This window comes from Plectropomus leopardus, chromosome 23 (assembly GCF_026936395.1).
Source record: "Plectropomus leopardus strain MGB_pleo_1.0 chromosome 23, ASM2693639v1, whole genome shotgun sequence".
Classification (NCBI taxonomy): Eukaryota; Metazoa; Chordata; class Actinopteri; order Perciformes; family Serranidae; genus Plectropomus; species Plectropomus leopardus.
In genome coordinates this window covers 1,996,477-2,016,065 of record NC_142198.1, presented here as the reverse complement: position 1 = coordinate 2,016,065, position 19,589 = coordinate 1,996,477, and the positions used below count along the sequence as shown (strand labels likewise).

The window sequence follows — 19,589 nt, the reverse complement described above, 5'->3', positions numbered from 1 at the left end:
ACACAAGAAAAGACGTCCTTCATTCACTCATAAAACCAGACGGTGACCAATGTGCATCTTGCACTTGTCTGCGATGATCAAATATGTATGCTACAAAGGCCACAGAAGTTCTGAGAGATGGTGTAATCAGATATTAGTCTCATTATGTAAGCATATTCTCAGACACTTTAGTATAGATGAACCCTTTTGATTTTCACGGCCCTACGGCCTTTCCACAACTTTACATTTTAGGTCCCATCCCTGGTGATACTCTATCAGCAGGACAAATGGCTGTGTGTTGCTGGCTGTGAACAACACTTTAATCTTGTTAAATGTAATAAGCACTGCTGGCTCTTGGGGCCACAAGCAGACTCCAGACCTTTCCTCTTGTTATCAGCCAGATATATCGGTGTAATCATAAACAGTAAACCAGCAGCCACAGGCAGGAGTAGTCATAGTGTTGTCTTTGACCATTGTCAGGGAAACAAAGATCAGAGGGAGGTTGATGAGATATCTGACCTGTGTCGAGGTTTCGGCCTCCCTCTTGCTTCGGCTTTGAGAGAGCCACTGCGCCGTCACTGTCCTTCCCGCCCGCAGCTCTGCAGGACACAAAGCAGGAGAGACATTAATAGGAAGAAGGACTGCGAACATAGACTGCAACATTACATTAGAGGCAGGTCAATGCAGATGAGAAAGGCTTACATTTAAGAGGTTAGAAAGAGCTGTAAAATCATCAGGGTCAACTTACTGCACAGGGTTGAGTCACTTTATCATTTAGAAACTAGAATTAACGCCTTGCAGCTGTATGATGCTGCCAACCAGTCAAGTTACGGTTTACATGCATGTTTGTCCAAACTCAAATGTAGCAATGAAGGTTGACAATGTTTTAAATATGGATGTTGCTGCAGAGAAGCTACAAATTATAAACCATGGATGACTCACAAACATCTTTAACCTGAAACATAAAATATCTCTACAGTCAACACAGTGTCAAGATTAGTGTCATCAATTCAGTATCTGTCTCACCTTCTGTTTCTGAGATATGACTTTAAATAATGGCCAGAAAAAGTGTTTTTCAGAGCATTATGATGTCATTGTGAAGTTGATTTTTGGCCTTTTGGATATAAAATGTCAGCATTTCAGCATTTCATCCTTGAGTCCAAGTGGACGTTTGTGCTAAATTTGATTAAAATTCTCTCAAAGGGTTCTTGAGATACTGCGTTTACGAGAATGGCACAGGGGGTCATAGTGACCTTTGACCATTAAACTGTAATCAGTTCATCACTGACTCCAAGTGGACATTAATGCCAAATTTGAGGAAAGTCTGTCGAGGTACTCTTGAGATATGGCATTCATGAGAATGGGACAGACAAGGTCATAGTGTTCTACAAAATTCTTATCAGTTAATTGTTGAGCCAAATTTAATAAAATTCCCTCGAAGCATTCTTGGGCTATTGTGTTCACGAGAATGGGATGGACAATGTTACAGTGACCTTTGACCACCAAATTCTGATCACTTCATCTTTGATTTCAAGTGGATGTTTGTGCCACATTTACAGAAATTCTCTATATATATTGCTTTCAAGAGAATAGAACATAGGTACGAAAATTTTAAAAAATAATGGCCACAGCTGTTACTGATTCCAAGGCATAAAAATGGAGAGAACAGACAAAGGAAAACAATTCAAACTAAAATATTGAAATCTGCAGTAACTTTTTTTTATCACTTGGAGGCAGAAGAAACAAGTTGTAAAGACGGTACAGAGATATTTTCACCTTTTAAGTGGACGTGGTGAATGTGCTAGCAAACAGTTGCTTATTCACACATCAAGCAGTTATGTAGACACACATTTTAGCTCTGTTTAAGTCGCCACCAACTTCTGAGTTGAAATGTCTTTTTTGCTGCTAAATGCTACACTATATTCAGCAGCTAGTCTCTAATTGTCTGTCTGTATGCTGTTTGTTGCTGAGCAGGTAGAGTACAGGGGGTTTTCACAGTTTTTCTCTGACAACAGCTTCCTGCTGAGGGGCAGAAATAATGCTATGAACAGTGATAGTGAACAAAACAGCAAAAGAATGAGCTGAAACTCACTGTACAGCTGTGAACTCATGAAGCTGATAGGAGCTGCAGGTTCAAGTGATCATTCTCTGTACATTCATCACTAGCACAAACCACTTCCAAAAGATTTCACACTGTTTTCACATTGTCATTTGACCAAGGTCGATTATAGCCACTTAAAGGTACAAATGCTTTTAACATTTTACTGATGACTGTTGGACAGTGAGTAAAACTGCAATTCAATCTCTCTTATTCTGCTTTTCATCTCTACTTTGTTAAACCAGAATCTGCTCAATCATTCTGCGATCTGAAAAATGCCTTGAGTATGTCTGAGGTCTTCACATGTGAAAAAATCAGGCTTTCCCACACATTTATTCGTTTGTGGAGCCTGCCATGATGAAAACGTCTGCCGCCACAATTAGATTTTGAATGTTTGGAGCCAGACCATTCATTAGGAGCGATGTTGGAATATATATAACATTTGGTCATTGCATCACACTCTCAGAGCGCAGTGCGTACTCTGAGCACAGACGGAGCAGTGGAACATTGGAACTGCGTAGTTAAAGTAAAATGATCCACCTGGGAGTCACAAACTGCTGCTGAGGAAAAAAAGAACTCATGGAGAGCTTCAGCTACACTGATTCATGGACCCGCAAAAACCTCTGAAATGAATGTGAGCACATGGGTTAGCTGTCACAGCTGTCAATCATGGCGGAAAATCCCCTTCTTGTGGAACTGAAAAACTATTTAAAACCAAACTTATCATAAAAACGATCACTTTAACAACCATCAGGGTGATGAGAGCTACCTTCACTGAGAGAAACCATCTTTAGGAAAAATGTATTTGGCGTGTACTTTGAGTTTTAGTTTGGCCTATGTACATTCACTAACATGGAGGGGCAGGCTTTATGACCTATACTGGAGACAGACACCAGGGGGCAATTCAGATTAAAAAAGCTACACTTTGGAGGAACTGTCATGTTGTCTACCTTATGTTGGCTTTAAAATGAAATAGTGGATTTGACAAACATATTGATTTCTGCCAATATCACAAACCAATATTTTTTTTAATTACAATGTGAACAGGTAAAAACATTAACCCCAAGTTGAAGTACTTTTCTTGTTCTGCACTATGAATGAATATTATGTCTCCATCTGCTGGTGGACCATCACGATATGCAGAATATGATGTCAATTCCACTATAGTAGAGACTTGATGATTACTAAAATTATAGGGGTAAAAAAGTGGATATGTCTTTGTCAGTATCAGTTATCGTCCAAATGGGTTGTTTTTATATCATGTTTTTACATCTTGTCCATGTCACTGTTGTGTCAATAACTCAAATGCTGCAAGTGCAGAAAACCATATGAATTTATGTCACATTTTCACAACCTTTTTCTGATTTTTACGTAAAAGGTCTATCATCATTAGTCTCTCTTCATAAAAGATAATTAAAACTAAATATAAATATGCCACAATCACTGGAAAAATGTTCTTCTTTCAGGTCCTATTTCGGCATTTGTCCTCCTGCCTTTGTTTGAGTCGACGCACCAATGCAGTTGTGTGGAATAATGGCTCCCATTTTCACTGAGCAGGGATCTCAACAGGATGACTAGATTAGCTCAGATGAATCATGAGCCCACTTCAATTTGACAAAAACACTTCTCGGGACGGTGAATTTAAAAGAGAGTGATTCATACACGTCGGCCCCGGCCAGCTATACGTTCTATCACAGATAGCACTGGAACATCATCATTCTATTTTAGTAGAATAGCAATGAATAGAAGAGACAGAGAGGGGTTTAAGAATTTTCTTTTCAACTCTGGGGAACATTTTGCTGATATCATCTGGAAGACAGAACAAGACGCAATAACAGTGTAATGGACTTCTAAAGACCTCAGTCTGCGCTTTATCAAAAATATGAATCAAGCACACACAGGAACACACACTTGGCAAAGCGCAGAAGTAGCCAGGAAGACAAGATTTTCTAATGATCTGTTTCCATGTTTACCAGATGAATAAGAGAGAAGGTGTTTAAACCACGAGCCAACAAGAAGCGGCTGGGAAATGAGAAGAACAAACTGTCTGAGTTTGCTCTCCCAAAGTCAATAAAGAGAATCAATCATAAGCTCAGGGCTACAGAACTGGTTATTAACCCATCAGCATGAGGACAACAGCAGTAGCATGTGCCTTGTGTGTCTAAATTATCCCTTCCTGAAACAATCTGTCCCTCCATCATCAACATTTGGTGGCCACATAGGATCCAATCAACCTGCTCACAGCAGGTGGAGCCACAGCCCAAAACATGAAGATGTGACCCAGTCGCCGGGAGAAAATGTTGACATTATACATACATGGTTATGATATGGATTTAGTTGTAAATGAATTCAATGATGTTTTTGTCACTACTGGTCCTGGTTTGGCTGGGAAGCTTGCAGAGACTAACAGTACAGACGTAGTCTTCAGAAATGTAATAAGTTCTGTGTTTATTAGGGGAACAGATAAAAGAGAAATAATAGAAACTGTCAAATCATTTAAGAGTAAAAAGTCTACAGACTGCAATGGAATTGATATAACTATGGTCAAGAACATCACTGAGTATGTAGTGAAACCTCTCACATATCTGTAATCTGTCTTTACAATCTGGTGTGTTTCCAGGTAAAATGAAAACAGCTAAAGTGGTACCTATATTCAAAACTGGTGATAGACGTGCCATCTCAAATCATAGACCAGTTTCCTTACTTCCACAGTTCTCGAAAATACTGGTAAAAATATTCTTTAAAATACTAAACGAATTCCTCACTAAAAATAATGTACTGTGTGAAGAACGATATGGGTTTAGAGCTGGTAGAACAACCTTGTTTGCACTCATGGAGTTTGTGGAAGAAATAACAGCAGCGATAGAAAATAGAGAATATGCAGTAGGAGTATTCCTAGACCTTAAGAAAGTTTTTAACACTGTAGACCAACAACTATTGTTAAAAAAACTGCAAAGACTGGGAATTAGAGGGGTAGCACACTCTTTGTAGTTACTTGGAAAATAGAGAACAGTATGTACAGATCCATAGTTTCAAATCTGATACATTCCAGATCACCTGTGGGGTTCCCCAGAGTTCAGTTTTGGGGCCATTGTTGTTTATTATGTACATGAATGATATATGTGAGGTCTCCACAGTGCTAAAGCCAGTATTATTTGCTGATGACACAAATTGAATTTGTTGTGGTTGTTGTTTTGGTTCAATTGTATCCAACTTTTGGATACAAGTGGAGAGTGAATTGAAAATGCTAAAGAGTTGGTTTGATTCTAACACACAAACTTTGAATTTAAATAAATTTGACTGACCCAAACAAAAAACTAAAAAAAACTTGAAAGAGTGCCTGAAATAAAATTTGGAGTAATAACAGACAATAAACTATGCTGGAAACCACATGTAAAATACATCAAGGCCAAAATATCAAAGTCAATTGCAATGTTATATAAAGTTAAAGATCTCCTGAAACATAATTCATTATACACCCTGTACTGTTCCTTTGTCCTTTCATATATGACTTACTGTGTGGAAGTGTGGGGGTATACATATATCCTGTTTTGATCCAAAAAAAGAGCCATAAGAATTGTAAACAACACCTCTTACAGAGAATCAACAGATCCACTTTTTATCAAATTAAAAGCACTTAAATTTAAGGATGTGGTTGACTTCAAAACAATTCAAATCATGTACAGAGCTAACAATCATCTTCTTCCTTATAATATCCAAAAACTGTTTCAAATCAAGGTATATTCACATGATCTGAGAGGAACTGTTATGTTCAAGAAACAGTTGGAGAGGACTAACGAAATATAATTGTATTACAGTAAAAGGGGTTAATTTATGGAACAACTGTAGTGTGGAACTGAAAACATGTAAGACATTTAATGAGTTTAAACATGTCTTTAAAAATAATATATTGAAGGGATATGAGCTGGTAGAACAAAGAGGGAAACGGGCAGTAAGAGGTGATACAAGACAGGCTGGCTGCTTTTGTTGGAGTGACTTTGTTTTTCTCTGTTGACTGTTGATGTGTTGTATGTATGTATATATATATATATGCATTTATTAGTGTATATATGTGTATATAAAATTGGAAAAAAGTGGGTAGGATTTGATAAGTATTTATTTCATCCTGCTCTTTTTCGGACGTGAAATACTCATGTTTGTTTACTGTATATGTATAGTGGGCATCTGATGTTGGGGTTTTTTTGCCCATGTTTTTATTTATTTTTATTTATTGTCTGATTTTATTTGACATGGTTGAAAATAAAGATCAAACCTCCAATATGTTGCATTTGCATGTTTCATACATATCTCATCAATGTTTCTACAGTGACATACTACTCCACTGAAGGTGAAGGGGATGGTGGATGATGTGTTGCCTAGGTGAAATTGCTGCCAAACTGCCAACCACTGCTGACCACCACCAGTGTTCGAAACCAACAAAAAGCTGTGGCTCAAGAGGTAAAAGGTCGTTCACTAATTGGACATTTGGAGATTCGTTCCCCGACTGTTGAAGAATCCTTTAAAAAGATGCTGATCCCCAAACTAAGTGAATGAGTCTGAATGTTTGCCACCGATGTATGAATGTATGTAAATGTGACGTATCGTATTAAAGCACTTTGAATGGTCTGACAACAATATGGCTTTAAAAATATTATCACAATATTTAAGGCCATATCGTGATACATTATATATATCGCTACTTTTAAATGTCCTTGCAGTTACAATAAAGTTAAATAAAGTAGCTACTGTCATATAATAAAGTTGAATACATCATTGTTATAATACCATTTAATGAAATATGGTTATAGGAAGTTAAATGTACTTTTAAAATGAAATTTTAAAAAGTACTGTTGGAATTAAATTAATCAAAAAGGGTGATTTATTTTGAAGGACCTGGCTGGTCTCTGGCGGGAAGTGTTTCTGTTTCTGTTTATGTATGTATATATATGTATATGTTTTGAAGCTTCCGGTCAACAGTTGGATGTTAGTGCTGGCAAATAAGTAAACAGATACCGCAGTGCCTTTAACTACGAGGATTCATTCACTGTGAGAAGGCAACAAACGAACAGCTCTCAAGTTCATATATTACTTATATTTACAAGTCGCACTGGTGCTCCATGGTCACAAAATGTGACTGGATATTGTGCCATAAAACTGGGTATTTTAAGCCAAAACATGGATCTTTTCCCAATCATGACCAAAAGGTTTTTGTTTCTAAACCTAACCATACACTAACAGCAAAATTGTTGACACATTATATTTTAAAGTATCCACCACATAATAGCGTGGAAACGTAATGAATCCATATTGTAGAAATAACACAATAACAATAACACAATATAACACCATCATTTTTCGTGGCAATTATCTTCACTCTGTACAACGCTAAAGGTCAAATGAACTATGTAGTTCAGGCTTTTGGAGAGTAGGTGTAGGAATCCCAAGAGGCTACCCAATATTATATTATTACGATACTTGGTTATGATGCAATATTACTGCGATTTTAAATGTATTGCAATATGTTGAGTATTGTGGTAGCTTTTATTGCTGTATTTTGCAATTAATTACCTTTTTTTAACTCCGAGTTAAACTTTTTATATAATCACATAGAATTTTAATCTGTTCATTTCAAAGACAGATAACCAATATTAAAATCCTTAAATATTACACGTAATCCAGTCCCACATGGGTAGGATACCTCCACATTCTTTCTTTGTTAGCAAAATGCAAAGAACAAAACATGTTGGTAGCTATATAACTAAAAAGCACAGAAAACAGCTTTAGTTCTTTGAGCTTTTGAGTTTTAGTTCTTAAATATTAGGTTGTTTACAACTAAGGATGTCCAGGTTTTTTTGGCTCCAATCCTGACTGGAGTCCTTTAATATTGGGTATTTGCTGAAAGCATGTTAGATCATTAGGTTTTACAATAAGATAGTTTTATTTACTTAAACATTGATTGAATTAATCTTACACTTTGAAATAACAGCTGTAAATTGAATCTGAAAAGTGTATTTTTCAGAAGCTACTTGATCCAAATCCTGCATGTCGAGACAACAGACACGTTTTTCTTTTTTTTGTTCTGTCATCAAGATACTCACAAAGTTCATGTTAGTGACTGACAGCTCATATGACCTGCCTCCGTTGTCATCGATCAGGTGAAACGACAGTCAGATTGGACTAAAAAAAAAAGAGAAGCTGCTGCCTGAATGTTTGCTACGCTGCTCTTTGCTAATGAGATGAAAATTAGCATTGCTGTTTAGCAAATCCAGGCATGTTGCCAACCTCAGTGTCTGGACTCAGTCTCATTTAAGGTGCACCCAAATCATTTCTCACATTAACACACTCAAATTTATTCTTGGACATGAAGCACAGCTCTCATACTGTGGGGACACCAGCAGACTGAGGTGAACTCAACAGCACAGCCTCAACAGGATCAGAGATTAGTTTTAGTCCATTGGATACATTCAAATATGCCTGGATTGCCCCTGATACTAATCCAAAATCAGCTTGCAACATGTCTGTTTACAACTTCTCTTATGTTAAACTCTGGAAAGCGTAACCTACACATGTTCAGAAGGATTAAGATTCCATAAGCAGACTCAACACTGGAGTCAGATGAAATGAAACATGAAGATTTTGGCATTACATCAGTTTCTATTACTGATGCATGCCAAAGTGACCCGTATTGTTAGTGTGCAATAACAGATAAAAGACTCCAACTCTACTGCTGACATACTAACAGACAGACAACTATTTGACACACATTAGGCTGGCCTACATTGGTAGAAAACTAAAAGAAGATTAAAAATAAGTTTATCTGAAAACAGGCATATGTGAAAACCACAGTTAGGTCTGTCACAATAATTACATTATTGACTGGTCGTACGATATATGGACATTGATGTCATTTGGATGACATTAGTATTGCCAGTTATATTTTTAAGTTTTCCCACCCATTTTAAGACTAAGGCACAACAATTTTCCCTTTTTTTTCACTCCACCCATATATACTTGTGCAAGTCGTACAAAAAATAAGACAACACTTTGAGGACGACACAGTGTAGTTTCAGGTTGCCTGCTGCTGCACTTTCACAGCAAAAGCGGAACAGTTCTGATAGTCGTCAACTTGTCAACCACTGGCAAAAAGTCTGTTATTTTTTTAGTTTTACCCAGGCCGTCCATCACCAGTAGACGACGGCAGCACAGCGGCCTGATTATGGAGGTAACTGCGGTGTTCCGGGAGCTTCACTGAGCTTATCTATTTGTTGCAAGAAGCATCACTTGGTTTTGTCTTGGTTGGCCAAACTAAATAATATCATGGGGCTCTTATAAAGGTACTACAATTGTATGCATATCTTCTTTTTTATATTATCAGGTCTTTTTTAAAAAAATATTTTTAAAAATGTTATACTCCAATTTTAATGTCTGGATATTTTTAAGAATTAAAGTTCATTGCTCTTTGAAAGCACATGCATTATTGTGCTATTATATTATCATATCATAAAATAGTCTCTTCCATCCTCAGCCCTTTGCTGTATCTCATCCCCTCTCTCTCCCCATTTCACGTGTAGTCTGTCCATCCATTAAAGGCCAAAAAAGTCCCCAAAAAATAATCATGAAAAAAATAAATAAAATGGTCTCAAAACAACAGTAATAGCATTCATCGCAATTACTTCTAGGAAATTATATCACAAGACTAAAGTAGATATCATTACAGACCTAGGCACACTATACATACATAGTGTATTTGCTCATAAAGTCTCACAGAATGCTGCTTCATGCCTACAAACTCAGCATTGGTGAAATATGTCTGAAATAAAGTGGCACTGAGACTCAATGGTGCCAAATCTGAGAACACACAACCAGACTCCCTGCTGAGCAAGACTGCTCTCTTAGCCATTCACCCTTTCAGTGAGCATCTTTCTGGGCTAAAAGCCCACTGAGAAAGTCCATCACTCTGCTTTATCAATTGTGCCCAGCAAGAGCGCCTCACAAGCCACCACAGGCCTCCGCCATGTTCCTGTCACATATGCTCCTAAAAAGCAGTGAATTCCCACAGGGCCCTGAAAGGCACTCGTCTCTCTCTCTCTCTCTCTCTGGTGCTACAGTAATCCATTAAGCTCTCTCATTGTCAAGTGTGCTTTGTGTTTTGTACAATCTGCATAGCTAAATTACACCTCCACAAAGAGAATGTAGTAAGCCATGGAACCTGCTGAGGAATGTGCTTCAGATCAAAAAAGCAACCCAAGGTGAATTTGACTGTCGAGTCAAATGCTGATAGCCCTGTTTCCTCAGGTTGGGGAAGATCAAATGCTTTAGCCCCCCACAAGCAAAGGTCACCATTAATCGCTGATAACACTGAAAGGGATCCATAAAATGTCAGCAGCACTTGGCCTGGAATTGCTTCAGACAGGGAGGGGGAAACATTTCGGTGACATTTGAGGATTTCAGGAAAGGGGGCAGGAGAACTAATGAGTTGAGCAGAGTGGAATGGAAAGAAGTGGGTGTCTGTGGTTGCTCGAGATGTTGACTGCACATGCTGTCCATGGTGTGGCATGCTGGGCTCATTTGTATTTGCACTGCATCCGCACATCGGGAGGCAACCACACTGACCAACAATCACGGCACAGAGCGGGGCTGGTGCCTGTCTGCGACCATGATTTGTCCACATCAAGGTAAAGTGACTGGCTCAGCACATGTGGTCATGCATGCAGCTAGAAAGATGCAGAGTAACTAGCAGCTTCAAACACAGGGACTCTCAACTTGCTAAATGAAATGAGGCCAGGGGTCAGCCACAGCAGCCCCATACATGCTTAAGACATTTCTAGGATTTTAGAACATTTCTGGGATTACAGGATGTTTCTAGGATTTAAGGACATTTCTCAGATTTTAGGACATTTCTCAGAATTATGGACATCTCTTGGATTTATGGATGTCTCTCAGACTTTAAAATGTTTCTAGAATTTGGGAACATTTCTAGGATTTTAAGACATTTCTAGGCTTTAAAGACGTTTCTAGGATTTTAACACGTTTCCAGTATTTTTGGAACATTTCTAGGCTTTAGGACATTCCAGGTTTTTAGGACATTTCAAGGATTTTAGAACAATTCTAGGATATCAGAACATTTCTTGGATTTTAGTAAATCTCTAGGATTTTAGGACATTAGGGGCTTTGGACCTCTGTCAGGGGCTGTGGGGGATCCTCCACTGGCACTTTTTTTGATCAGCAACCTCTGTTTTGATGCTGTTTTATCACTCTGGCACCTTATGGATACTAGAAGTAAAAAAACAATTCCCAGTGTGAATCACTTTATTTTTATTGTGAATTAGAAAATGATTGGTGGTCCAGATTTGCCCTGTAGGGTGCAAGTTGAGCATCACAGTTCTAACAGTTACATATCTTTCTTTTCTTCACTGTACAGACACACGCCTCTCGAACTCTCCTTCAGTGCAGAGCTGTGAAGGAGCTTGTGTTAGCACTGCTGCTGCCACTGCTGCTACAGCCACTGCTACTGTGACTGCAAACTCAACTATTCCTTCTCCTTCACTATATAATCTTTCCACTAGCAAACAACTGCAAGGTTTCATCATGGAGCAGCTACAGAAGGTGTTGACTCAGTCACAGAGATTAGCCACCACCTGCCAACCGCTGATTCAATAAAAACCTTTTTCCGCTTCATCTGAATACTTTTTCTGTGCTTTTTTTGTCAGCCAAGGAAATACAGCACTAGAATAATGCTGGAAACAGCAACCAATTTAATAGTTATGTTCTTGTTACTGACTTCACCACCTTTGGCATAAAATTTGGTGTCAGACAGATGATGCATTTTTTTAATTTTCTTCTTTTCATTTATTTTAGATAATAAATTATTATTAGATATCATGTGAGCTGGATTGAAGTGTACCTCTAAACCTTTTTTTTTACCTTTTTTTTTAAATAACTTTTATAGGAACCTGACTCAAATCCAATAAATAGACTAGCAACTACAGTAACAGCAACTTTCCTCATGCTGTTCCTGTCGTATGATGACGTCACCAGCTCTGATTGTGGTTGCAGCATGATAGATATTGTCATTTAATGGAACTTCAACATTTGTAAATGTACTTAAGCTCCAGCTGAGCTCCATTCTGCTCTCACACCCCCAAACTCAGCATATACAGAGAAAAAGGACAGACTTATTCTACTTGGGTTTACACGGAAAATGATGGTGATTCACTATGAGTTTATTTTTTTTTAAAAAAAGTAACGGCAGAGATATGGCAGTCATTTGACACTAGAAATCAGGGTCTATACCAGTAATACTCAACCTACAGCCCACGGGCCAAATCTGGCTCCCAAAAGGTTGCCATCCTAAATGTCCTAAAATTCAAGAGACATCCAGAATTCCTAAAACTATCCCTAAAATCCAAGAAATGTCCTTAATCTGAGAAACATCCTAAAACCCTAGAAACATCAGAAACGTCCAGCAATCCCAAACACATCCAAAAATCCAAGAGATTGCCAGAAATTCAAGAAATATCCTAAAATCCACGAAATGCCGAAAACTCCAAAAAACATCCTTAAATACTAGAAATATCCTAAAATATAATTAATGTCCCAAAATCCATAAAACGTCCTAAATCCAAGAAATGTCCTAAAATCTGAGATATCTCCTAAAATCCTAGCAATGTCCGAAAAATCCAAGAAATATCCAAGTTTGTGAAATGCCCCCGAAACGTCCTAAAATCCTAGTAATGTTTTAAAATCTGAGAAATGTCCAAATGTCCTGGAAACAGGACCTAAACTCTAAGAAAATGTCCTAAAATCCTAGAAATGTCCGAAAAACCGACAGGGGCCCTTCTCTGCGGAGTTTGCATGTTCTCCCCGTGTCTGCGTGGGTTCTCTCCGGGGTCTCCGGCTTCCTCCCACAGTCCAAAGACATGCAGCTCAGGCTGATTGGTGACTCTAAATTGCCCTTAGGTGTGACTGTGAGCGTGTATGGTTGTTTGTCTATATGTGTCGGCCCTGCGATAGTCTGGCGACCTGTCCAGGGTGTACCCCGCCTTTCACCCGATGACAGCTGGGATTGGCTCCAGCCCCCCCATGACCCTTATGAGGACAAGCCGTAAGGAAAATGAATGAATGTCCGAAAATCCAAGAGACGTCCAGTTATCCAAGAAACATCCAAAAATCCCATAAACACCCCAAAATCTTAGAAGCCTCCTAAAATCTTTAAAAAAAAATGTTTTTTTAGAAATGTCTAAAAATCCTGGAAACATCCCAAAAATCCTTTAACTTCTTAAAATTCCAGCAGTGTCCTAAAATCCTAGAAATGTTAATATCCTTGAAACACATATAGGTTTGCTGTCATTTGCAAAAGTGGCCCCCAAGCACAGCCAGTTGGTCTGTGCTAACAGTAGTGAAATGACTGTACACGTTACTATGTGCATTCCCATCCAAACTAGAAACATTTGGCATATTTCCCCAAGCTTCAAAATATTTCAAATCTCACTTCAGCTCCATTTTTCAAATTGGGGTCAGGACAGTGTTTGTGGCCCAGAAAACATGAACATCTGTATTCAATATTCATTCACTGCCAAAATCAACAAAGAACACATTGGTCTGGAGTCTGTGTCATTACAGCGTCCCCTCTGCACAAAACATTAAGGCTGGCTAATAGCTTCAGCAGAGGCATTAGAGGTTGGAGAGGATGAGGCTCTCCATCACGCCGTTGTCGCCGAATGATCGACTGCAGCACCACGAGGCTTTGGGGCGCTTAATAAACACCAGGCAGATGCGATACCCAACCTCCGAGTCAACAAATCACTGCTGTTCTTTGCTTCACTTCTCTCAGCTGCAACACTTCAGCAGAGTCTCTTGTGAAGCTTTTCAATTACAAAATCACTTTGTGTGACAGAGTGTGTGAGCGTGTCTGTCAGGTGGTACATGGGTGCCGGGTAAGCCGATCTCCATTCTGCAGGGGGAGAATAAAGCGGCGGTGGATGGATGGATGGATGGATGCATGGATGGAAGAGGATAAGGAAAGGCAAAAAGGATGAGAGGAGCCGCTCCTCTAACCAAGAACCTAAACCTCATTCCCCAGTTTAGCAGAGAGCTCATTGGATACACCGTCTTATCCGCCTGCTCAAACCCCAACCTCGGGGCATCCGTTCACAGTCAGAGACAGAGATAGAGCTCTCTATGGTAAATGATCTTTTAAATGCTTCCTTTCATGTCTTGTTCCTCACCCTCCTCTCCGTCTTGTCTCCTATTACAGCTCTGTTAGTCCTGCTGGAGAGTTTTACGGCAGCTTGTGTGGAGGCTGCGGAGCGCAGAGTGGCTTCAAAGTTTCGCAGCGCTCTGACCTCTGCAGCCACTCGGAGGCAGAAGGAGAATGATGAGCTGGACAAAGTTTGAGAGAGGCAGTTTGGCATGTCTTCCACAACCGCTGCCCCTGGGTCCCCAGAAAATCAATTTATGTTTAAGAAGGTGTTATACTGCACACACAGTTTTACAGCTCTTCTACAAGTTGGTAGCTCCATAAACTGAAAATCTCAGGATAGAGAAAGGTTAAGAGGTGAAGCTCAGCCTCTCACTGCTCCTTAAAGACCAGCAGCCCATTTTGCTGGATTTAAAATCCACATGTATTGTGAAGGCAGTTTTAAGTCAACACTGACCAAACTGAACTTGATGTAGTCCACACTGGACTTTGGGAAGGTGTGCCACTGATTAGGGGAGACTACCATCTTATACTTACTCTGAAGTTTAAAGGGACAGTTAATCCCAAAATCAACAATGCAGATGACATATTAAAGGTGAACAGCTGTTTATCAGTCTAGATTGTTTTGGTGTGAGTTGCAGAGTGTTGGAGATATCAGCTGTAGAGACGTTGTTTGACTCCAACACATGAAACTACATGGCATTTGACTTGTGGTGCTCAAAGAGCCAAAAAACATTTGAGAAACCAGCCCATTCTCATCCTGCAACATCATCCATAAAGTATCAGCTTGAGAGGTTTGTAGTTATGTAGAATATTTACACCCCCTACATCAAATCAACATCTTTTATTAACTGATCTGTCTTCACTGTCCTTATTTCAAGTTGTTGTTATGTTGGTGTCTATTGGTTTTGTCAGTGTTTTTTCTTTTGTCTTTGTCTTGCAATTATAAATACATAAAAAAAAATAAGTATGCAAGAAAAAAAGAAGAAAAACTAAAAGATTGATGGGCAGACCGGGTCTTTTAATGGACCGCCATCACCCCTGTCCCAGTTTTTCTGCGCCTTTGTACACTATTAAACTATTAAAACTACTAAAGAAACAACAGGTAATTTGTCCCTGCTGTGTCAAAATATTCATCATTATCGTGTATAAAATCATTATGTATGAAATTCAACAAAGGCCTGTAATTGAGGTAATATAACGCAGCGTGCTATTTGTCTATAATGAGGCATTTACATTTTGAATACTAGTTTATTTCTATGCTGTTACGAGAGACAATTTTAAATGGCTTTTACCATTACGGGAAGAGAAGAAAACAATCCACAAAATGTGACATCTTTTTATTGTCTTACCAATGTGAACTCAAGGTTGAGTTATTCTTCAATTTGCTTTCAGGAAGCGCATCTATCTAAATAAATCCACTATATTAACTTGAAATAATTAATCACTTGGCAAAAATGTGTTTTCTGTTTTTTGTGTTTTATGTTTATATGTGTAGTGGACACAAGGTTTTCATGTCTGTCTACACTGCAGCAATCTCCACAAAGAGTTAAACTCAAGGTGGAAACATTAAAGCGGGGAGGGCACTTTTATTTTAAGGATATTGGGCAAAAATCCTGTAATAAACTTTGAGCATGTTGTAATTCAAGTGGTCTGAGTGAAAACAAGTCTTCTGTACCTCCTCTTGGCTCTGTTTTCAGGCTTTAGAAAATCTAAGCTGTGGTGGGAGATTTTGGCCAATCACAGGTCATTTCTGAGACAGGGCGTTCCTGTTGGCGGTTTTACAAATGCTGATGCGTGTGCACGTCCCTTTAGATGGTGAAAGCCTGATTTAATTGCAGAGAATCCTGCAGTGAAAGTTGCTATTCCAGCAGTGGCAACAACTGCCAACACCAGAGATACTCAACTTGCTTGGCGCAGGGGCCACTTTTGCTGAAAGGCCAGGGGCCAGTTACAGCAGCAGCATCACACAGGTCAGACGTGCACAGATGCGTTTCTAGGATTTAAGGACATTTGGGGGCTAATCTGTTAGGGATCCTCCACTGGCACACAAGTGCAATTTTGTTGCTGTTTATATGTACTTTGTACCTTATTTACATTAAAAGTACAAAAAAACCCACTGTGAATCAATTTATATTCTTTGTGAATCAGACAGAGGTTGGGGTGCCAGCTTGCACCCTGTCGAGGGCCAGTTTTGACGTGCGAGCCTGAAGTTGAGTATCACTGGCCTACACTAGGTTGGTTTCCATTAACCCTCACATTGCCCAAACTGAAATTGCGTCTCTAAAATTTGCCTACACGTCATTTTGGAAAAAAATCGCCAAAAAGTTTTTATGCTGAGGTGGTATTTCAGTTGATTCCAAAAAGCCAAAATTCACTAAACTGCATTGGAAACCCTTTTTTGGTTTTTCTAGGTCACATGATGCTATGGCTATGTACTTGTCAGTAGGAATTGGCTTCCTCATGATGCAGCAGGAGCTACAAGAGCTGTTATTGCATTGAATAACTTTTCATCCAGAAGTTTTGAATCCACAATTCCTCTGTGAAATCGTGGACTATCATCTCCCAAAAATCCCTCATGCGTTGCCGCTCCCACGTATAAGGGGCTCGCCTTTCCATTTTGGCTCCATAACACGCCTACGTGGCCTTGTATTAGAAATAATGACGGCTAGTGTGGTGGCTGCAACAGAAATAAAGTAGCTAATGTTTTGAACATCCATCACCATGCTTCTTGGAATGTTATCGCCAGAGAAGTCGCAGAATATCACTCAGTGGAAACGCAAACATTTTGCAACTGTGTTTTATTGACATTTTGAAAATATCGCTAAAGTTTTGCGCAAATCTATAATGGAATCACGCCTACTACAAAGTAACCCAAAATAGGAGGACAGAGTTATCATAAAATAGTCTGAAAGAGAGTCTGAATGAATGAAAAAAGACATGTCAATGTTGCGAATAGTTTAGCACTCTGATAACAGAAACAAAGGCTCACGGCTGCAGCTTCAAGTTTACATTCATGCAGCTAATGTTATCTAGAGTGTCGCAAACATTAGCTCTAGAGGACCTGACAGCACGGACACCCAGCCAGACCAGCAAACTTTCTGTTGCTGCCATTACACAGGTTGGACCCAATGCTGCCGCCGATGCTGCTGGCTACGGCCTCCGATCGAAGCTCTGTTTCCCAGGCTGCTGCCCGCTTTTTTCTTGGGGAAACCAGTCCACAACATGAGGGAACTAGGCAGATGGGCTGTGGATTGCCTAGCAGGGGCTTAGGACAGACAGGGAAGATGTAATTTTATAGTCTGACTAGGTCTTTTTGGCTTTTTGAAGATTCCTGCCGATCCCTAAAATACATGAAATATTACTTCAGATGAGTCAAATGGGTAATTGCAGCATCAGAAAATAGCATGTAGATAAGGGCATGGCAATTATTTTGACATAATGTATAGAAACGTGGCGATGAGTGATTAGAATAGAACATGTGAGAAAAGCAGCGCATATGTCAAATGAAGGGTAAGAACAGTGGAGAAAAGTGCCATCACTGCTACAAAGACACGCACAGCACGCCTTTCTTGATGCTTAATTGTGGAGTCCACTTTTAATTGCCCCATGGGTTACGACTCATTTTCTCCACCTACAGTAGATTAGACACCTCAGTGACCTGTCAGAAAATTGTGAAACTTCTAATAACTCCACACAAGAGAAGTGCTCTGAGGAGAAACAAAGCCAGTATTTTTGTACTAAGGCTTCACATTGTTTCAGCTGTTTTTTTAGGCTGTTTCACCTGCTATTTATTTTATGGGAATTCAGTCCATGTGGTTATCCCTAACTCTAAAATGCTTAAGGACAAAATCAGTTGCATCCATGCTGTCTATGTTACTTGGAGGCTTAATAGTGGACAAGGATTAGAGAACACAAAATTAGGTGGAAGTCATTTACATTTCAAAAGGCCCCTATTGCATTGATTGGGCTATAAATAGGCTAATACAGTTCAATTATAGCCACATGCTAATTCTTGTGAACATTGCACAGGATGCTGTCCAGTTGAGAACAAACTAGGTTTGTCTTTGTAAAGCACACACCACTGGCAGAGGAGATTCCCTGCAGTGCCAGTCTTCGAAAAATAAGTTAATAAAATCATCAAAAAAAGAAGTCTGGGAAAAACGAGGAAGCAGAGAAGCGGATCCCTGTGGAGAACACTTCCCAGAACTGCTTTGTGCAGACTGAATGGACCATGCTGATGTTGACTGTGACGTCTAGTTTTAGGCAGCAAGAAACGGGCCGATAGAGCTGCTTCTGGACTGCTGTGTTCTGGCAGCCTCGCCACACCAGATGTGACGGTGCATGATCCACAGCTGCAGCACATAAACAGTCATCTTAGTTTAGCAATGGAGCATTGTTTTACCAAATTACACAAATCACTTACTAAGAGTAGGAATCAGCAGAGGCCCCACAATACAAAACTTCCAAAGAACTTAGGTCACAGTACAAGAAAAGAAATTTTAATGTGTGTGACATACTGGCGGGCAATGTTCATTCACCTGACAGGGTGCCATCTTTGAGTCCAGTAACCAGTTCTGAAAATACATCTATGGCAGGTTTCATTACAGATTTGCACAAAACTTTTGTGAAAACAATTGTGTTTTATCAACATTTTTTTCAAAATGTCGATAAAACACAATTGTGAGATGACTGCATTTCCATTGAGTGATGTTCTGGCGGTAACATTCCAAGAGGCATGGTGATGGATGTTCAAAACATTAGCAGCTTTATATTTATTGCAGTCACACCACTAACCATCATTATTACCAATCCAAGGTGACTCAAGCATGTTACATATCAATATGGATACATATATGGATGTTGCTGCAAAGAAGCAACAAACTCGACAACATGGATGCTTCAAACACATCAGTCTGGTAGCAGAAGATCTCAACAGTCAGCACAGTTTGAAGATCAGTGTCACCAATTCAGTATCTGACTAAATGTCTTTCCCTCTGTTCTGGAGGTATGACATGACATTATGAACACAGAAGTGTTTTTGCAGAACATTATGATGTCACAGTGAAGCTGACCTTTGGGCCTTTGGATATAAAAACTTTATCATTTTATCCTATTAGACGTTTGTGTGAAATGCTGTCATAATTAGCGGATGAAGGGGTGCCCAGTAGCTCACCTGGCTGAGGAAACGCCCCATGTACAAAAGGCTATGTCGTTGCCGTAGTGACTGCCTGTTCAATTCCAAACTATGGCCCTTTCCTGCATGCTATCTTCTCTCTCTCTCCCCATTTCACACTAATTTTGTCCTGTAAA

General features: G+C 39.4%; 1 protein-coding gene across 2 annotated transcripts in view; it reads right to left on the bottom strand.

The window, feature by feature from the left end:
* adam19a (ADAM metallopeptidase domain 19a) overlaps positions 1-19,589 on the bottom strand; it is a 253,530-nt gene that overhangs the window by 213,817 nt on the left and 20,124 nt on the right. For both annotated transcript variants that reach the window (XM_088073120.1, XM_042512400.2), the window contains exon 2: positions 499-578. In XM_088073120.1, the coding sequence (XP_087929246.1) occupies positions 499-578 (80 nt within the window). The remainder of the gene's footprint in view (positions 1-498; positions 579-19,589) is intronic.